Here is a 21,030-nt window from a genome sequence, read left to right on the forward strand (position 1 = left end):
TGTGCCTTTAGTTCAGTAGAAATGGTCAATTCCAGGGCGGAAATGATCCAAATGATTCTATAAATGAAGGTGTGTGGAGTTTAAAAACACAGTGGAGCACTTCCTGTATCACCACATGATGACATCACAAGGTGGAACAGAGCATTTTCAGTTTGAGAGAAGAACTCAGCCTAAATATGCAGGGTCTGTGTGTTAAACATGTGAAAATGAAACAAAAAACACAACTCCAGGTCTGTGTGTGACGAGGAAACGACATTAGAACAGATCAGAGCACAGATGTCAATCAAACAATAAAAAAAAAAAAAAAAAAAAAAAAAAAAACAACAACTCAGAATAACTAAAACAAACAAAAAACCTTAAAATAACTACAAAAAATAAACAATATAAAAAAGATAATTAAAATAAACTCAAAATGACAAAAAAAAGAAAAAAACCCATCAAAATAACAAAATATATATATAAATAACAAAAAACTCAAAATAACTAAAAAAAAAAAAAAAAAAAACTCAAAATAATAATTAAAAAACCCCTAAAAATTTAAAATTAACTCAGAAAATGTCCACCAGGATCATGTGAGCAGGTTGATACGAACATTTAAGACCAAAATGACGAGTTCTTATCCTGAACGTTAGCTGTTAGCACGTTAGCACGTTAGCTTTGTCCATTTATATATAAAGTTTTACGGTTTCGACTCTTGAACGTTAGCTGTTAGCACGTTAGCTTTGTCCATTTATATATAAAGTTTTACGGTTTCGACTCTTGAACGTTAGCTGTTAGCACGTTAGCTTTGTCCGTTTATATATAAACTTTTACGGTTTCTTCTCGGTTTGACCCTGTGCAGAATAAAAAGTGTGAAGTTCAGAGTTATGTCATTCTAAAGGTCACATCACGGTGAACGAGTCATAAAACTGTTATAAAATAGGTCGACGTGTCAGGACAGTATAGACACGAGCGCTATAGGCGAATGTGACGTAAGAGACGAACGACGCGAGGAGCCAGGTGCGACTCATGATGTAACGCACAGAATTAGAACGTGAACTTTACTCTGGGACATTTTTAAATCCGCCCTGTTCTTCAAACTGTTCAGATGTTTCTCCAGGTTCTACTCGTTTCTTCTGAGGTTTTATTTGTGATTCGTGTTTAATTCTTAATCGATTGTTTTCAGGTTTTGGTGTCTCCAGAAAAACAGGATGATTCTAAATGTTTGTTTCATTTTATTAAAGTTCTGCGGTGGATCCAGGTCCAGGAAGTGTTTCTATTTTTGGGAAGAAAAAAGAAAAACCAAAACCTTTTTTTCCCAGTTTTAGAGAAGAGAGACAATCAGGTCTGGAATCGGGGTTCTCCTCTTTGTCTCCTCCTCTCCTTTCTTTCTCCTTCTCTCTCTCTCTCTTCTCTGTCTCCTCCTGTCCTCTCGCTGTCTCCTCTCCTCCCTCTCTCCTCTCTTATCTCTCTCCTCCTCTCTTCCTTTCTTTCTCCCTCTCCTCTTCTCTATTGTCCACTTTTTAGATGTAGACGATCACGAGATCTTGTATTAAAAGTTCTTCTCCACCTCTTCTCCTCTCCATCTCTCCTCCTCTGCCTATCTCTCTTTCCTCCTCTCCTCGCTCTGTCTCCTCCTCTCTCTCCTTTCCTCCTTCCTTTTCTCTCCCTCTCTTCTCTCTGTTGTCTAGTTTTTGGACATAGACAATCATGAAATCTTGTATTAAAAGTTCTTCTCCACCTCTTCTCCTCTCCCTATCTCTGTCTCCTCCTCTCCTCCCTCTCTTCTCTTCTCCCTCTCCTCTCTCTCTGTCTCCTCCTCTCCTCCCTCTCTTCTCTTCTCCCTCTCCTCTCTCAATGTCTCATCCTCTTCTCTTCTCCCTTTCCTCTCTCTGTCTCATCCTCTCCTCCCTCTATCTCCTCCCCTCTGTCTCCTCTTCCCTCTCTTCTTCTCTCCCTCTCTCTGTCTCTTCCTCTCCTCCCTCTCTTTCCTCTCTCCTCCCCCTCCCTTTTCCTCCCTCTCTCCTTCTCTATTGTCCACTTTTTATCATGTCATGAAATCTTGTATTAAAAGTTCTTTTCCTCCTCTCCCTGTCTCCGTCTCCTCCTCTCCTCCCTCTCTTTTCTCTCTCCTCCTCCCTCCGTCTCTCCTCATCTCTTTTGTCCAGTTTTTTAGCCATAATCACGAGCTGTTGTGTTAAAGTTAAAGTGATAAACCGAGTCAGTCTGTCGTCGTCGTCCCGTAAATATATTTGATAAAAACATTCACACAGAGTCTTTTCTTCTGACAGATCCATGTCTGATCTACTTTTCCACAAACGGAGCAGAGATCGTTTTAAATCCATCACCTGGAAAACTCTCCTTAAACCTCCGCGCGCTTCATAAATCTGTTTTTTCAGCTTCAGCGTCGTCTCACCTCTCTGTGGAAACGCCTCGGCTCAGACCTGGTTTGGAGCCGAGTTTCAGGAAGAATCGCGACGTGAACGTGGGTCTATTTGTGTCGTCTGTGTGACTCCGGACGTTTGGAGAAAGAGTTAAAGCTGCGAGAAAAGAACAACCAGGATTTTACATAAATATAGATAAATAAATAAAGTCGTTACGTCGGTTGTTACATAAACTCGTTAAAACTCTTTACCCGTGTGCGTCTGTGTTGTGTCGACTTCAGCTTCTTTTTCAGGTCGATGCTCAAAGCCGTTGGCAAATATCTCGTCTTTTCCTCTGAAATAACAAAAAAAACAACCACAAAATCTGTTTATTTTATTGAATTATTCATATTAGATCGGCCTAACTTTATTTTAAACTCTTCACGTGGATCATTTTTATCGTTAAACTCTGGATTTTGATATTTAAACACAGATTATGATTAGAATCTCTTCAATTTGGAGTAAAAATACTTCCTGATCAATTAGACCAGTTTAGGAGGAGGCATGAGGACCAACAAAAATTGGTCTGAGGGTCGTGTTTTGCCCCTGGGCCGTAGTTTGGACAGACACATTATAGAGTTATACCTCGCCTAGACTTTTATTTTCTATTTTTAGCCATAAAAATCACGTTAAAGGAGGTATCAGCTACCACCATTTTACAAATCCATCCTTATTTTTCCTTCAATGAATCAAATAAATGTATAATACTAATTTAAATAAAAGAAAAATATAAAAAACGAATGCACTTTTGAGTCACTTTTAAAAAACATTGATTTTTTTTTTGGCTTATCTATTAAATATTGATTCATTTTAGCGAGACTCTCCAAAAAACCTCATACAGATACAATCAAACAGGATGAGAACAGTAAACGGTCATGGTCACATTTTTAAATCACGCTTTTCCACCTTCAAACCGCTCAAAGTGTGTTGCCCGAGTGCACAACAACAGCGTTTAAGAGCTGCAGGAAGTGGAATCTCACCGCCAACCTGTCCGCCGGCGGATTTGACCGCTCAAACGACAAGAGCGGGACTCCAACCGGCAACCATTTGAGCTTAAACGTTTAAATATGATCAGATCTGACGCCGAACAAATATTTATCATTGCGTTGCTACGGTTACCAGCTCCATTATTGACACGCTGTAGGGTTTGTTGAGTAAGCTTTTTTTTTTTCTTTTTTTTTTTTTTTCACAAGAGAAGCCAAACCAGTAGCAGTTTCTCACAAGTCTTTAGCGTTAAAAAAAAGGAAAAAAAAAGAGAAAAAGATTAAATAGACTTAACCCCGGTGCTATGTGGAGTGACAGTTTGCACAAAAACGTGAAGCCTCTTAGTCTCTTCTTCTCTCTGCACATTTCTGCGGCGTTCAGCTGTCGTTATGTAACAGTTCTGAATCCACACACTTTCACTTACAACCGGCAGCACACACACCCACTCACCCCCTCACCCCCTCACCCCCTCACCCACTCACCCACACACCCACTCACCCACTCACCCCCTCACCCACTCACCCACTCACCCACTCACCCACTCACCCACTCACCCACTCACCCCCTCACCCACTCACCCACTCACCGACTCCAAACATGAAAATACACTTCACCGAGGCTCTGCCAAAAACCAGAGAGTGGAGAAGAGGAACAGAACTGCGGCGATCTGGACTCAACAAAACGTGACGAACGCAACCAGAGCCATAAAACAGTTAGAGACGAGAGAATAAAAGAACTTAAATGTGGGTTATAAACATAGACTGTTTATTTAAATGGACAGGGGTGTGTTTCTGACGCCATCGACTAATAATCTGTCCTCTCTCTGTCTCTGCTGCTTCACACTCATTTTGGTCTTAAATGTTCGTATTAACCCTCTACATGATTCTGGGGTTCATTTTTTAATTTTTTTTAATTTTTAGTTATTACGAGTTTATTTTTTTATGTTGTTAATGTTATTTTATTATTTTTATTATTTTATTTATTTATTTTTAGGTTATTTTTTATTTATTTATTTATTCTTTTTTAGTTATTTTGAGTTTTTTTTTTAAATGTTGTTTATTTTTTGTTATTTGGAGTTTTTTATTTGTTTTTTTGTTATTTTGAGATTTTTTTGTTGTTATTTTTATTATATTTCTTTTAGTTATTTTTAGTTTTTTTAAGTTTATTTTCTTTCTTTCTTTCTTTTTTATTTTTTTAATTTTTGTTATTTTGAGTTGTTTTTATTTTGTTATTTTGAGTTTGCCTCCTCTCTCTGTCTCTGCTGCTTCAGACTCATTCTGGTCTTAAATGTTCGTATTAACCCTCTACATGATCCTGGGGTTTTTATTTCACTATTGTGTCTGTAAATCAAGATATGAACATTAATAACAGACAAATCAGGTCCTTCTTTCCCCGAGGTCGCTCCTGTTAGCGTTAGCAACAGGTTTGATTGACAGCGTTGCTAAGCGCCCGCTCCCTGTTAAACCAGTTGAAGTGACGTTACGTTGAACAACCTCGCTCCAGATTGGCTCTTTGGTTGCTCCGTATTAGCCGCTATAACTGCTACCCTTGACGCGCTACGTTTGACAGGAGCCGAACGCTGTGGGTGACGTCACACTCTCTTAGACCGTGTCCCAGTTCGCCGTTTGCACGCTTATGTTACGTCTTATTATTATTATTATTTCATTGAAGAAGAGTAAAGTTATTGTCGGGTTTTTTGTTGTTGTTTTTTTTCTCAATTGTTGTTAGTATTACGTAACTTTAAAAAAATATCCCTTGTTTCTCGTACCGTAGAAGAAGCGACACGCGGTGCATGACGGGATATAGCAGCGCGCGAAGTCTGCTCGGATGCACGCTTCGTTCACGGCCGATCTCCATGGAAACGCTGGAGACGCAAAGCGCATTCGTCGTGTCCATGAAACGGGACGGGCCTTGTCACGCCCAGAGTGACGTAAGTGTCATTCAAACGCGGCTGACGAAGTGAGACGTCGTCGAATTTGAGACACGGCCTTAGTCCACTTCTTTACGCAATCTATGGTTCCTCATCTACGGGGGTCAAAGGTCATCGTCGGAGGAGATCCCTGCACACGCTGCGTCACGTCACAGTATTTGTTTACATCCATAGTTCGCGGTTCTAACCTTTCTGCTTGATCCTGGGTTTCTTTTTTTTTTTTTAGTTATTTTGAGTTTATGTTTTAATGTTGTTAATGTTATTTTTTATTTTATTTATTTATTCTTTTTATTATTAATATTATTATTATTATGAGTTGTTTTTTTTTCTTTGTTTATTTTCTTTTTTTTGTCATTTTGAATTTTTTTTTTATGTTTTTTGGTTATTTTAAGAGTTCTTTTGTTATTTTTATTATATTTCTTTTAGTTATTTTGAGTTTTTTTAGTTTATTTTCTTACTTTCTTTTTTATAAGGTGGAGACAACCACAAGGACAAGTTTTAGGTCAGGTCTGCGGAGAGCTGACCCTGCAAGGACGCACGTTTTTCAAGGTAATTCCGAGCGGAGGACACAGCTGCACTTAATAATAATAAACGTAAATCGATATGTTTCATGTGACAGAATAACATCGCCATGGAGACGCTTCACGCAAAAAACAAACCGGGCTTTTTCTTCATAAACAAAACAACAGCTCCGGATGACGACACGGTGGAGTTCTGCCTTGGCTGAAGTCTCGCGGCTCCTCCACCTTTCGCCTTCAGGCTCGCGTCCTTAGCCTCATTAGAGTCGTTTCTTTTTGGGGCTTTTCCAGCGGCGGCGTGATCCGACAGGACCGAGGAGAGATCCCAAATATGAGGCGTGCTCCGGTGCCAAACCCGACACACCTCCCCCGCCGACTGTTCCGTGTGTGTTTTCCATCCCTGCCTTTGCCGCGGGACAAAGATGAAACGTTAGCACATCACATTCAGCCTCTGTAAACCTCTTAAGGAAACTGTGTCTAAAACGGTGTAAATGATCTGCAAAAACTGAGCCAGTTCGATCCACATTCTCACAAACTAAAACAGCATAGTTCACATTTCAAGGGTCGGAAGCCGTTTCTGTGGTATTAAAGCTCGTCACCCTGCGGGATTTTTCTGTCTTAAACGATTTACAAACACGCAACAAGAAGCGCCAAAGTGATCGCTTGGAAAAAAGTCGTCGATTCGTCTGTTATTAATGTTCATATCTTGATTTAAGAACAAAATAGTGAAATAAAAAACCCCCAGATTCAACGCGACTGTGCTCACTTTCTATTTGGAACGTAGCGGCTAGCAGGTTAGCTATGTCCATTTATATACAGCGGGATATGGCAGTGAAGAGACCGCACACCGCAAGCTAAAAGTCATGACCGCACCTCCGTCAGATGTTTCCTGTAAAACGACGACGAGGCTCTAAAGTGTAACAAAGATCAGAGCTTTGTACTTTTACTTTAGAGACAAGTCCAAACTGTGGTGTTTTTATTCATCATCAGAGGAAGTAGAGTCGGTAAACACGCAACGCACACGTTTAAATGTAAGTACTGGTTTACGTCACCTACAACAGTGCGACATGAAACTGTTAAATTTGAGTAAAGATCTGTATGAGGCGACACAACCTCAGTAAAGCTCTCGTAATGTTTAATATTCTTCCTTTTGTCTTTAGGGGGCGATGAGCGGACGGAGGAGTTTATCCACCTGAGGGAGGAGACGGGGCACATGGGAAAATTCTCCGCAAGCGCACAGACAGCGGTGGACGTACGCTCGTAGCTTGTGGTGTGCAGTCTCTTTGAATTTGGACAAGGCCAAATTCACTATCACAGGAAGTAGAGTCGCTGTCGCAGGAAGTGGAGTCGCTATCGCAGGAAGTAGAGTCGCTATCGCAGGAAGTAAAGCCACAATCACAGGAAGTAGAGTCTCTATCACAGGAAGTAGAGTCGCTATCACAGGAAGTAGAGTCGCTATCGCAGGAAGTAAAGCCACAATCACAGGAAGTAGAGTCGCTATCGCAGGAAGTAGAGTCGCTATCACAGGAAGTAGAGTCGCTATCACAGGAAGTAGAGTCGCTATCACAGGAAGTAGAGTTGCTGTAACAGGAAGTAAAGCCACAATCACAGGAAGTAGAGTCGCTATCACAGGAAGTAGATTAGCTGTAACAGGAAGTAGAGTCGCTATCACAGGAAGTAGAGTCGCTATCACAGGAAGTAGAGCCGCTATCACAGGAAGTAGAGTCGCTATCACAGGAAGTAGAGCCGCTATCACAGGAAGTAGAGTCGCTATCACAGGAAGTAGAGTCGCTATCACAGGAAGTAGAGCCGCTATCACAGGAAGTAGAGTCGCTATCACAGGAAGTAGATTAGCTGTAACAGGAAGTAGAGTCGCTATCACAGGAAGTAGAGCCGCTATCACAGGAAGTAGAGTCGCTATCACAGGAAGTAGAGTCGCTATCACAGGAAGTAGAGCCGCTATCGCTAATCTGCAGCAGCTTCAGCCTGATCTTCGTTGTGTGAAAACAAATAGAGACACGTGAGGGAAACACTTTTGCCTTTTTACTTTTAAAGCTTCAGACTGGATTCTTTTGTGAACTGGACGTCAGTATTTACAGAGGAAGAAGTTGGAATGGATCATACAGATGAGAACGCTGCGGTTTAACTTTACAACGTTACAAAAGCTGAAAAAAGGTAAAGTCGCGTTTCAGTTATTTTTTCGCGCCTCTGTGTCCGTCACTCCTCTGTTTTATTGGCTGTTGCCGTGGCGATGTTTGGTGATTATGAAATAACGATATGACAAAGACACAAAGACACTCCGCAGATCTGAGGTCGGGGATTTTTGAGTTTTACGGGACGTTACTCTGTCCCATAAAACTCTGTGGAGACGAGTGGATTCTATGAAATATTAAACATGTTTCAGAGCAGAGTGGACCGTGTTGTTCAGGACAAAAGCTTCTACTTTAAGAAAACGAACTGACCAAAACCCAAACAAAAACAAAAAGAGTTTTCCCTGTGGAGTTTCCCTTAAGTGCGATGTTTACAGTCTCTGCTGGAGGTGAAGAGGCCGCTGCAAAAGTAAAAACTGTGAAACAACAGCAAAAGTTTTACGACAAATTCAGACTCGGACCAACTTAAACCAGCCGTGGTGCGCTTGTGTCTCTATGGTTCTCATCTCTGAATAGAATAGAATGCATTTATTGTCACGACACACACGTACAACACCGCGCACATGTACAACACCACACACATGTACAACACCGCACACACGTACAACACCGCGCACATGTACAACACCACACACATGTACAACACCGCACACACGTACAACACCACACACATGTACGACACCAGACACACGTACGACACCGCACACATGTACAACACCACACACATGTACAACACTATACACATGTACAACACCACACACACGCACAACACCACACACATGTACAACACTGCACACATGTACAACACTATACACATGTACAACACCGCACACACGTACAACACCGCACACATGTACAACACTGCACACATGTACAACACTATACACATGTACAACACCGCACACATGTACAACACCGCACACATGTACAACACTATACACATGTACAACACCGCACACATGTACAACACTGCACACATGTACAACACTATACACATGTACAACACCGCACACATGTACAACACCGCACACATGTACAACACCGCACACATGTACAACACCACACACACGTACAACACCACACATGTACAACACCACACACACGTACAACACCACACATGTACAACACCACACACACGCACAACACCGCACACACGTACAACACCGCACACACGTACAACACCGCACACATGTACAACACCACACACATGTACAACACCGCACACACGCACAACACCGCACACACGTACAACACCACACACATGTACAACACCGCACACACATACAACACCACACACATGTACAGCGAGATTAAAAACAACCCTCCAATACAGACATGGGACACAACACAGTGTAACTAAAATAACTAGTGTCAGACGTTAAAACATTAAAACATTTAAACATTTAAACACCTCAGACTATAACTCTGTGTCAAACTAAATTTACAAGTAAATACTGCAGAGTCACATACTGCACTTGATCAAGTATTGCACTGTATTAGCTATTGCACTGTCTTAAATATTGCACTATGTTAAATATTGCACTCAGTCGACATATTGCACTATGTGTTATGTATGTTAAATATTGCACTGTCTTAAATATTGCACTGTATTAAGATATTGCACTATGTTAAATATTGCACTGTTTTAAATATTGCACTATGTTAAATATTGCACTATGTTAAATATTGCACTGTATTAATATTCACCTAAAACGACTGAATAAAACGTCCTGATCTTAAAAACATTGCGGTCACTTCATTAATTTGAATAAAACATTTGCTGCCAAACATTCCGGTTCCCGTTGAGCGAGGACTCCCCGAAGTCTGTTTGTTTTAGGGCCAGGAGTTACATAAGAGCCGAGGGTAAAATGCAAAGCAGAACAGACGAGGACGGAACATTAAACTCAACAACAGTTTGAAGCTTCCCAGGTGTTAAAGAAAAACGCAAACAAGTCTCTTCAGGAAAGTCGTCGTAATCCAGGAGTAAAGAAAAGGCACGACAGCAGAGGGATTTTTATGACTTTTTCAGCTCCGATACTGATTCTGATACCACAGCTCTGAGTATCGGACAATACCCGATAACAACCGATACCAGAAAGAGCCTGAAAACTGCATTTATTTACCAAAAAAACAACAATAAAATAAAACAGAACTGATCCAAATGTGTTATGTAACTGTTATTATCCCTCAAGTAACGACAGATCAGCTTTGCAAACAGAGGCGGAAAGTACAAGTCGTAAAGTACTGTATATTCAGGTATCTGTGCTTTACTTAAGTACATTTTACAGTGTGTACTTTTTACTTTTACTTCAGTACATTTGAGAGCAGTATCTGTACTTTCTACTCCACTACAGTAAAGTACTTTTCATCTGATTTGAGGGGTTATTTTTACCGTGTTGACTAAAGTTTTCAAGTTCAAGCTTCGGGTTTGAGTAAAACAAAAATAAATCCACAAAATTTACAAGAAAAATAAATAAAATGAATTAGTTTTTTTTTTTTTTTACTGTTGAACGAAATAGGTGCCGTTTTGAATCTTTATCACTACATTTACACTTTAAACATATGAAATACTTTTACTTTTTACTCTTAAAGTCCATTTTTAAACGTGTACTTCAACACTTTTAAACTTTGAAGTTTTCACGTGGTACTTTTACTTTTACTTGAGTAACTTTTCACCTCTATATCTGTACTTTTACTTGAGTAACAACACTAAGTACTTCATCCTCCGCTGATTAAATCTTCAGTATTGAACCAAATCTAAGTTTTCACCGAACACAAAAACTACAATTTCACTGAGACAAAATGGTTCTGGAAAACAAAAGTATAAAAATAGTGTTGTACCGAGGCAGCTCTGCGGAGGTGTGAGCACGACAGGCTCATGTGTGAAACCAGCACTGGCCCAGAAAGAATTATTCTTCAAAAGTATCGTCCAGATGGAAGAGAACGCTCCGAGCCAACTGCAAAAGAACGAGACCACAACGAGGCACGCGGCGGTCAGAGGGCGGTCAGAGGGCGGTCAGAGAGAGGTCAGAGGGCGGTCAGAGTGCGGTGAGAGGGCAGTCACAGCGTAGTCAGAGAGCGGTCAGAGAGAGGTCAGAGAGCGGTGAGAAAGCGGTGAGAGAGCGGTCAGAGAGCAGTGAGAGAGGTCAGAGAGTGGTCAGAGAGTCCATCTGCTGGAGTTTGCCCCCAGCGTTTTGACCACAGACTGTGCAAAGAAGCTCCAGCTTAGCAACGCTGTCAATCAAACCTGTTGCTAACGCTAACAGAAGCGACCTCGGGGAAAGAAGAACCTGATTTGTCTGTTTTTAATGTTCATATCTTGTATTTACAGTTGTCCGTCGCTATATCGCGGTTCACCTTTCGCGGAGTCGCTGTTTCGCTGATTTTTTATGTGCAATTTTGCTTTTTTTTTTGTCTGAACGTGCATCGTGTCGTGCGTCCTGATTGGCTGTTGGACTGTAGACCATTGTGTCGTGCGTCCTGATTGGCTGTTGGACTGTAGACCATTGTGTCGTGCGTCCTGATTGGCTGTTGGACTGTAGACCATTGTGTCGTGCGTCCTGATTGGCTGTTGGACTGTAGACCATTGTGTCGTGCGTCCTGATTGGCTGTTGGACTGTAGACCATTGTCCATCAGTCTCCTCCGTGCCGTGTCTCCTGTCCAGTACAGAATGTGTTCAGACAAATTTACATAAACGTTGGATCTCAGTGTGACTCTGAAGTGCTGTACGTTTGCAATTTGTTTTCTCCCCGACAAAACCCACGATGTCGATGAAACGTTCTGCACCGACAAAGACGCCTACGAAGGTTTGAACTTTGAGAGAGTTTAAACGAGAGAGAAATGTGAGAAAATGTTAACGCCTGTGTGAGAAAAGTGTATAAAGCACGTGTCAAACTCAAGGCCCGTGGGCCAAATGCGGCCCGCCACGTCATTTTATGTGGCCCGCGACAAAGTAAATTAAAAGGTATGACTGTTTTAATGTCAGTTTATCATTAGATACACAGTTAAACAGACATTTTTTCATATCTATACAAATCCATATGCAGTATTTGTAAATATAGAAACGGTTAATTAACAAGTTTCAAAAGTAGTTGCATTTATTTTACTTTAAATTTGGTTACAATTAGTGACATTTATCGTACAGTTAGTTACATCTGGCCTTTTGAGAGCGACCATTTTGTTTATGTGGCCCTTTGTGAAAATGAGTTTGTGGTGAGGAGTTTTACAGCCACAAACACGGAGAATAATTGCACAAAATAAAGCCGATACTTCACGGATTTCATTTATTGCGGGTTATTTTTAGAACGTGACCCCCGCGATAAACCAGGGACCACCGTAGAGCCAGAGTCGATGGAGCCAGAAGTGCGCACATGCTCAGTTCCTGTTTGTAACGCGGCGGCTAGCAGGTTAGCTACGTCCATTTATATAAACCGTCTGTGGTGTGAGGTCATGACCCGGCTCTAGGTGGAGCTACACTGTCGTCATTAACACGTCTGTAGTAGATTCTTCTTGGGTTAAACACGTGTTCTGCTGATGGATTAGCCGACTAAAAAGGAGGAGTGGTCAAAAATGTTACGTATCTCTGCGAATCTGACCCAAACTGGTGAGGCCAGTTTGGGTCAGACCAGCAGGGGGCGCTCACGCAAAACACCCAACAGACGGCTATTTATGCAGAAGAAGTACAAGAAAAAAGATGAAAATGGTGAATCATGAGCTTGATCTGACTTTTTACTGAAACGATCCGATACTGGGATCAGATATCGATGTCCAAATATCGGTTCAGTCGATACCGATACCGGACAAACAAATCGATGAAATAAAACGATTCACTGATGATTATTGGAGCAGAAAGTCTCACGATGTTTGAACTTTTATTTACACAAACGGGTGAGTAAAAGTAAAAGTATCACATGAAAAACATCGACTTAAGTAAAAGTATTTAAAGTACCTGTGTGAAAATGTACTTAAAGAGTAAAAAGTAAAAGTATTTCACACAGTTCTGTTCATTTATTAAAGTGTAAAATGCAGTGATATTGATTTAAAATGACACATATTTTGTTCAACAGTAACAAAATGAATCAGTTTCTTCGTTTTTCTTATGAATTTTGTGTTTTTATTTTAGTTTTAGTAGTGGAGTAGAAAGTACAAATACTGCTTTCAAATGTACTTAAGTAAAAGTAAAAAGTACACACTGTAAAACGTACCTAAGTAAAGTACAGATACCTGAAAATTCGACTTAAATACAGTACAGTAATCTGACGTTTTTAATCTGATATCAACCGATACCAGAGACGGAAACAGAATTTAATAAAAAAAAAATAAAAATAGAATAAAACAAAACTGATCCAGATGTTTTATGTAACTGCTGCATTTCTCAAGTAACAACAACACAACTTTTTATGAATAAAACTCAAACATTATAAGTGTTTAAACCGTCTTATTACACGAATTTAAACGTCCAAACAGGAAATCCACTGAACCGATATTTGGGAAACGATATTTGATCCAGGATTTTCTTCAGTATCGGTGCATCTCTGGTCAAAAAATAATTAGTTTTAAAGTGTAAAAAAATGCACACAAATGCACAAACGAGCTATGGACAGACCTCCACCAAGGCACTACGCAACCAACACGCAATCGTAAAACATTTTCCGAGTTTTTGTGATCAAATTTGAGTTGCGTTCGTCACAAAATAAATCAAAACACACATAAACATAGACCAAACGCTGCAAAAATTCCCTCGTTTTCTAACATCTGTAAAAACATCACAAGTTGATTTAAGCTAGCTAGCATTAACGTAAAAGATAAAACAGAAAAATGAACCTTAAACTCATAAGAACAACCCGGCGGCGCATCCATCAGACGCTTCACTTTTCCCAAAATAATTTCCTCCCAAAACATTCGACACTTATCTGTGACCGCAAAACGCTTTCGAGTAATTTCTCTGTAACCACGGAAACCACATTGTTCTTTTTCCTTCCTTTTAATCAAACCCATTTAGTCGATCTGTTTTTGTCACGTTCCCGCGCACTCACCCGCGCTTGTTCCCGACGCCGGCTTTAACTCGATCTTGTCATCCCAGCTGTCACTATCGCGGCAGTTCCAATATGGCCGACGCCGTTTTTGTTTTGGTCCCCTTTAGCGCGCCGCTGTGACTAACCGCTACGGCCGCGTGTCTCTCTCTCCTGTTTGGCGTGTCGGTGTGGCTTCTAAAACTATGCGGCGCCTCGGTTCAGGTCAGCTCCGGCGTGGGCGTGTAGCTGCTGCGTTTGCCAATCGAATTTCTTACATAACCACGAGCGTTTAAAAGGCTGAGCTCATCCTGGGCGCGACTCGCTGACAGAACAACGCCGGTGATGTTCCAGCAGCTTGAAGTCATTTGACCTCGTTTAGACGCGCGGCCGAGGCTAATGAGGTCGCTCCGGAGGCCGCGGGGAGACGAAAGGTGAAGGCCTCGCTAACATGAGGCAGCATTTAAGCTAATATTACAAAATAAAGCTAATAATGACGAGGTAATGCATTAAAGCGAAGGTACGACGCCGTTTTATGATCTGGTCTAGTGTTTCCTCGTCACACACAGACCTGGAGTTGTGTTTTGTTTCATTCTCACACATTTAACACAAAAACCTGCAGAAAACGCTCTGTTCCACCTTGTGATGTCATCATGTGGTGATACAGGAAGTGGACCAGGTCTGAACTGTCAAACATCCATGACAAAATCAAGTCTAAACCAGGACTTAAACTGGGACTAAAACAGGACTAAAACCGGGACTAAACCGGGACTAAAACTGGGACTAAACTGGGACTAAACCGGGACTAAACCAGGACTAAAACTGGGACTAAACCGGGACTAAAACCGGGACTGAACCGAGACTAAGACGGGACTAAACTGGGATGAAACCAGGACTAAAACCGGGACTAAACCGGGACTAAAACTGGGACTAAAACCGGGACTAAACTGGGACTAAACTGGGACTAAAACCGGGACTGAACCCAGACTAAGACGGGACTAAACTGGGATGAAACCAGGACTAAAACCGGGACTAAACCGGGACTAAACTGGGACTAAAACCGGGACTAAAACCAGGACTAAAACTGGGACTAAACTGGGACTAAACTGGGACTAAAATCGGGACTAAAACCAGGATTAAACTGGGACTAAAACAGGACTAAAACCGGGACTGAACCGAGACTAAAACTGGGACTAAACTGGGACTAAAACCGGGACTAAACTGGGACTAAAACCGGGACTAAACCGGGACTAAAACCATGACTAAAACCGGGACTAAAACCGGGACTAAAACCGGGACTAAACTGGGACTAAACCGGGACTAAACTGGGACTAAACCGGGACTAAAACTGGGACTAAACCATCTGCCTTTTCTTTTTGAGTTCTTCTCAAACAGAAAACACTCTGTTCCACCTTGTGATGTCATGAGGTGATACAGGAAGTGCTCCACTGTGTTTTTAAACTCCACACACCTTCATTTATAGAATCATTTGGATCATTTCAGCCTCTGGAAGTGTCAATCTCTACGCAACAAAACCGCAAAAACGTAGCTGTTCACTTGAAAACCACCACTTGATGACATCACAAGGTGGAACGGAGCATTTTGAGGTTTGTAAATATAAACTGGACAGACTGACACTTTAATAATGTGGCGATAAACGTTTATAATCAAAGCTGCTCCTGTTTTTAACGTTTTAAATGAACCTGTGCAGTTTGTGTTTTGTCTGATGTTCCTTGTAAAAATGAAAACACATGAAAATTTAATAAAGTCTAATTTGCGACAGATTTTAACCCAGATGCCCTACCCGCTGCCTCTCCGCTCAGCGCCTGCAGAACGAGCAGACTACTTAAAGATTCATTACATAACTTTCTTGCCGGAGGGTCTGCCAGCTGCTGTGTGCAGATTAACTCAGGATTAATTAAAGAAATGTAAGACGAGTGTGTTTAATATCGTACTGCGGAACATTCCAGGAACAGCAGTGACATCTCCATGGAGACAAGAGACCACCGGAAAAAGTTACACAGTGCTGCTTTGATACAGGATTAACTGAACGGAAACATGCAGATTCGTTTGGGGCAAAAGTCACATGTTTTGGTTGAGTTTTTATGACAGAAAACGCTCCGTTCCACCTTGTGATGTCATGAGGTGATACAGGAAGTGAACCAGGTCTAAACTATTAACTATTCATGTCAAAATCAGGTCTAAACCGGGACTAAAACCGTGACGAAACCATCTGCCTTTTCTTTCTGAGTTCTTCTCTCAAACAGAAAACACTCCGTTCCACCTCGTGATGTCATCATGTGGTGATACAGGAAGTGCTCCGCTGTGTTTTTAAACTCCACACACCTTCATTTCTAGAATCATTTGGATCATTTCAGCCTCTGGAAATGTCAATCTCTACGCAACAAAACCGCAAAAACGTAGCTGTTCAACTTGAAAACCACCACTTGATGACATCACAAGGTGGAACGGAGCATTTTGAGCTTTGGAGATGAAACAGACGAATAATAAAGTGTGACTCAAACATGTGTGAACGAAACAAAACACAACTCCAGGTTTGTTTTTGAGGACGTAACAACTACACTGCACCTTTAAACGACGGCGTAACACCAGGAAGGGCATCTAGTTCAAAAAATAATCAAAACCGACATCCAAACCCCTGAATTTATAATCTGGATAACACACAACGGTGACTTCAGCGGGAGGATTAAAGGGAGTGTACAAAGTTTTGTGGTAACCGTGGAAACAGCATCGTCTCAGGTCATATTTCACTTAAAGAGGTCGTGACTCGTCTTTATGTCGGATCAGCTCGGCGCTAAATCACAGCTGTAAACGACGTACACGGTTACATCACAGGGTTTGGCCAAGTCGCGTGTTTAGAATGAGAGTTTGAAGAAACGCAGACGAGCAGCAACACAAAAGAGAAATATCACACAAAACTGACTCATGTGAGGTTAAAATTGTGTTAGAATGTTGTTAGTGCATCAAAAACAGACCTGGAGTTGTGTTTTGTTTCATTCTCACATGTTTGAGTCACACTTCATTATTAGTCAGTTTCATCTCCAAAGCTCAAAAAGCTCTGTTCCACCTTGTGATGTCATCAGGTGGTAGTTTTCATGTTAACTCCTCCTTTTACCTTTAGTTCAGTCGAGATAAGAGACAACTCCAGGACTGAAATGATCCAAATGATTCTATAAATGAAGGTGTGTGGAGTTTAAAAACACAGTGGAGCACTTCCTGTATCACCACATGATGACATCACAAGGTGGAACAGAGCGTTTTCAGTTTGAGAGAAGAACTCAGAAAGAAAAGGCAATTTAGTCCTGGTTTAGTCCCGGTTTAGTCCCGGTATAGTCCCGGTATAGTCCCGATTTAAGTCCCAGTTTAAGTTCTGGTTTAAGTCCTGGTTCGGTCCTGGATTAGTCCCAGTTTTAGTCCCAGTTTAGTGTTGGTTTAGTCCCGATTTAAGTCCCGGTTTAAGTCCCAGATTTAGTCCCGGTTTAAGTCCTGGTTTAGTCCCAGTTTTAGTCCTAGTTTAGTCCCAGATTTAGTCCCGGTTTAAGTCCTGGTTTAGTCACAGTTTTAGTCTCAGTTTAGTCCCGGTTTAGTCCCGATTTAAGTCCTGGTTTAGTCCCGGTTTAAGTCCTGGTTTAGTCCTGGTTTAAGTCCTGGTTTAGTCCTGGTTTAAGTCCTGGTTTAGTCCTGGTTTAAGTCCTGGTTTAGTCCTGGTTTAAGTCCTGGTTTAGTCCCAGTTTAGTCCTAATTTTTGTCACGCTGATAGTTTCGACCTGGTTCACTTCCTGTATTAACACCTGATGACATCACAAGGTGGAACAGATTGTTTAAGAGAAGAACTAAAGTGTAAATAGTAAATCTGCACATGTGAGAATAAAAACAAAAACACACATCTCCAGGTCTGTTTGTGACGAGGAAACAATACACCAGATCATAAAACAGTGTAACATGAGAACTTTAAAGACTAAACCCCCCCCCCCCCCCCCCCCCACACACACACACACACACCCACTGGTCTGGAGGTAAAACACCGTGTTTGAGCTTTAAACGCAGCTTCATCTTCATAATAACAGTCATGATGCTGCGGTTTAGGCTTTGTGCGAGTCTATAAACAGCTCTTCATTGTCTTAGCGGAGTTAACAAAGATTAAACCTGCTCCAACTCGCCAAAAAAGAAAAGAAAATCACTCGAATTAAACAACAAATCCAACATAAGAAGCAAAATAAACAAAACAACTGTTAGATTTACAACATTTCCTGCAGTTTTTGGAACGTTTCGCACAAGTTTTGACCATCTTTTCTGCACAACTCGAGTTAAAACTAAAGCTAAAACACAACTCTGCTCACATCAGTCCATCTTTCACACAATCAGGAACAATTTAGCTCCATAAAAAAACAAATTTATAAACAAAAACAGATATTTATGTGTTTAACTGTTCACTGTTTCTATGCAACGTGAGACAAAGCTGCCATTTTATTCCGTTCTTTTCCAAAAACAAACTGTTAATTTGACTGGATTATACAGAGATTCTTACATTCACAAAAGCCACATCTGAAGCTCAAAGTGCCCGGATGTCCTCCCCGTCCAGGCGCGTGCTCCTGGGCTCCACGCGCCGCTGTTTCCCCGCTGCGTAAAAACCGCGTCCACCTGCGCGCGCCTGCACTTTTACGCACGACACAAGACGCACAAACGTATAGGTTTTGGTGAGTTTGCGTGCGTAAAAGTGTCCAAAAAAACGCGTAAAAGCAGCTCTCCAAACTCTCCAAACTCTCCAAACTCCTCAAACGCGCGGTGTGTTCGGGAATGCGCTGCGCAAACGGAGCTGGTGCGTCATTTCTTTCTTTTTCAGAGCGAAAAACTGTGGAAAAACCGACGGAAAAGCGCGTTAAAGCTCCAACCGGACAGAGGCTCGGGACACGGGACACGGGCTCGGGACACGGGCTCGGGACACGGGCTCGGGGCACGGGCTCGGGACACGGGCTTACCTCGCTGTGTGGCTCCGTGTTTGTGGCGAGCTCAGAGGCGTAGCTGCGTCTGTCTCTCCTCCTCCACCTCCTCCGAGCCTCGGGTCTCCTGCGTCACTTGTTGACATCCTTTTTTTTAACCGGTTCGTCCCAGAAAGTCGCAGCGAAGCATCCGAAAAATGTGCGAAATGTGCGGCCCGAGTCTGAGGCGCAGCCGGGCCCGGTTTGTCCCGGTTTAGTCCCGGTTTAGTCCCGGAGTGCTGCCCGCGTGCCTCTGCGTCTGCTCAGGGCAAAGTTCACCTCTGTCCACCCGCAGACCAGCGCCACAAGTGCAAACACTGCGGCCACGTCCATGTTTACTGAAGGTTACAGGTTATTTCTTTATTTTGCGCACAAATATTAAAGCTCCAGTGTGATCTTTTTTTTCTGATTTATGTTTTCATCACAAACTTACAAAGATGGAGCTGTGTTTTGTTTCGTTCTCACATGTTTAACAAACAAACTTCTCTCAAACTGAAAAAAACCCAAAACACTCTGTTCCACCTTGTGATGTCATCATGTGGTGATACAGGAAGTGCTCCGCTGTGTTTTTAACATTCCAGGAACAGCAGTGACATCTCCATGGAGACAAGAGACCACCGGAAAAGTTGCACAGTGCTGCTTTGATACAAGATTAACTGAACGGAAACATGCAGATTCGTTTGGGGCAAAAGTGTCACATGTTTTGGTTGAGTTTTTATAACAGAAAACACTCCGTTCCACCTTGTGATGTCATGAAGTGATACAGGAAGTGAACCAGGTCTAAACTATTAACTATTCATGTCAAAATCAGGTCTAAACCGGGACTAAAACCGGTACTAAACCATCTGCTTTCTCTTTCTGAGTTCTTCTCTCAAACTGAAAACACTCTGTTCCACCTTGTGATGTCATCAAGTGGTAGTTTTCAAGTGAACTCCTCCTTTTACCTTTAGTTCAGTCGAGATAATTCCAGGGTTTAAATGATCCAGATGATTCTATAAATGAAGGTGTGTGGAGTTTAAAAACACAGTGGAGCACTTCCTGTATCACCACATGATGACATCACAAGGTGGAACAGAGTGTTTTCAGGTTGAGAGAAGAACTCAGCCTAAATCTGCAGGTTTGTGTGTTAAACATGTGAGAATGAAACAGACGAGGCCTCGGTGTTTTCATCACTTTCAGTTTGATGTTTTGTTTTGTCGTTCAGGTCAGAGGAATGTGACAAAACAACAACATGAATATTTAAAAAGATATTTAATAAATAAATACAAATATATTAAATAAATAAATACAAATAAAACTGAAACTAGTTCTGGATTCAGCCTCATTTCTCCCTTTAATTATTTATATGATGTTTGTTGTTTGGCGTCAGATCTGTGGAAGAAAGACTCTATACTCGAGTAAAAGTAAAAGTATCACATGAATAAATCTACTTAAGTAAAAGTATTAAAGTATCTGTTTAAAGATGTACGTAAAGAGTAAAGAGTAAAAGTATTTCTCTCAGTCTCATGAAGCTTCAAATGTGAAAATTTTGATAAAGTTTTGAACTGAATTTTGAAGAAACAACTGAGTCAATGTTTTTTCAGTTTTTATTTGTTTATTTTTGTTTTTTCGTGTTAAAAATAAACTGAACGCTACTGAACACGACTGAACACCACTGAATACCACTGAACACTATTTAACACTACTGATGAACACTATTAAACACTACTTAACACTGTTGAACATTACTGAACACAACTGAATGCGACAAAATATGATTGGATGCTACTGAACACAACTGAACACAACTGCACATTACTGAACATGCCTGACCGCTGTTGAACACGTCTGAACACTGATGAATGCGAATGAACGCTACTGAATGCTGCTAAACACTCCTGAATGCTACTTAACGCCACTGAACATTACTGAACACAACTAAATGTGACTGAACACTACTGAATTCTGCTAAACTTTGCTTAACACTATTGAACGCTGCTGAATGCGACCAAACACAACTGAACTTTACTAAACACTACTGAGCACTACTGAAGA

At 41.4% G+C, this 21,030-nt stretch overlaps 1 protein-coding gene across 1 annotated transcript in view; it reads right to left on the reverse strand.

The window, feature by feature from the left end:
* Window positions 1–19,241, reverse strand: part of zmp:0000000991 (mucin-2) — a 31,807-nt gene extending 12,566 nt beyond the window's left edge. The window contains exons 1-3 of the mRNA XM_033985715.2: window positions 18,997–19,241; window positions 2,615–2,697; window positions 2,396–2,519 (exon numbers count right to left, since the gene is read on the reverse strand). Coding sequence (XP_033841606.2) covers window positions 2,396–2,519; window positions 2,615–2,697; window positions 18,997–19,103 — 314 coding nt within the window. The 5' untranslated portion in view covers window positions 19,104–19,241. The remainder of the gene's footprint in view (window positions 1–2,395; window positions 2,520–2,614; window positions 2,698–18,996) is intronic.
* Window positions 19,242–21,030: the final 1,789 nt, after the last annotated feature.

The sequence above is a fragment of the Periophthalmus magnuspinnatus genome, chromosome 20 (genome assembly GCF_009829125.3).
Source record: "Periophthalmus magnuspinnatus isolate fPerMag1 chromosome 20, fPerMag1.2.pri, whole genome shotgun sequence".
Classification (NCBI taxonomy): domain Eukaryota; kingdom Metazoa; phylum Chordata; class Actinopteri; order Gobiiformes; family Gobiidae; genus Periophthalmus; species Periophthalmus magnuspinnatus.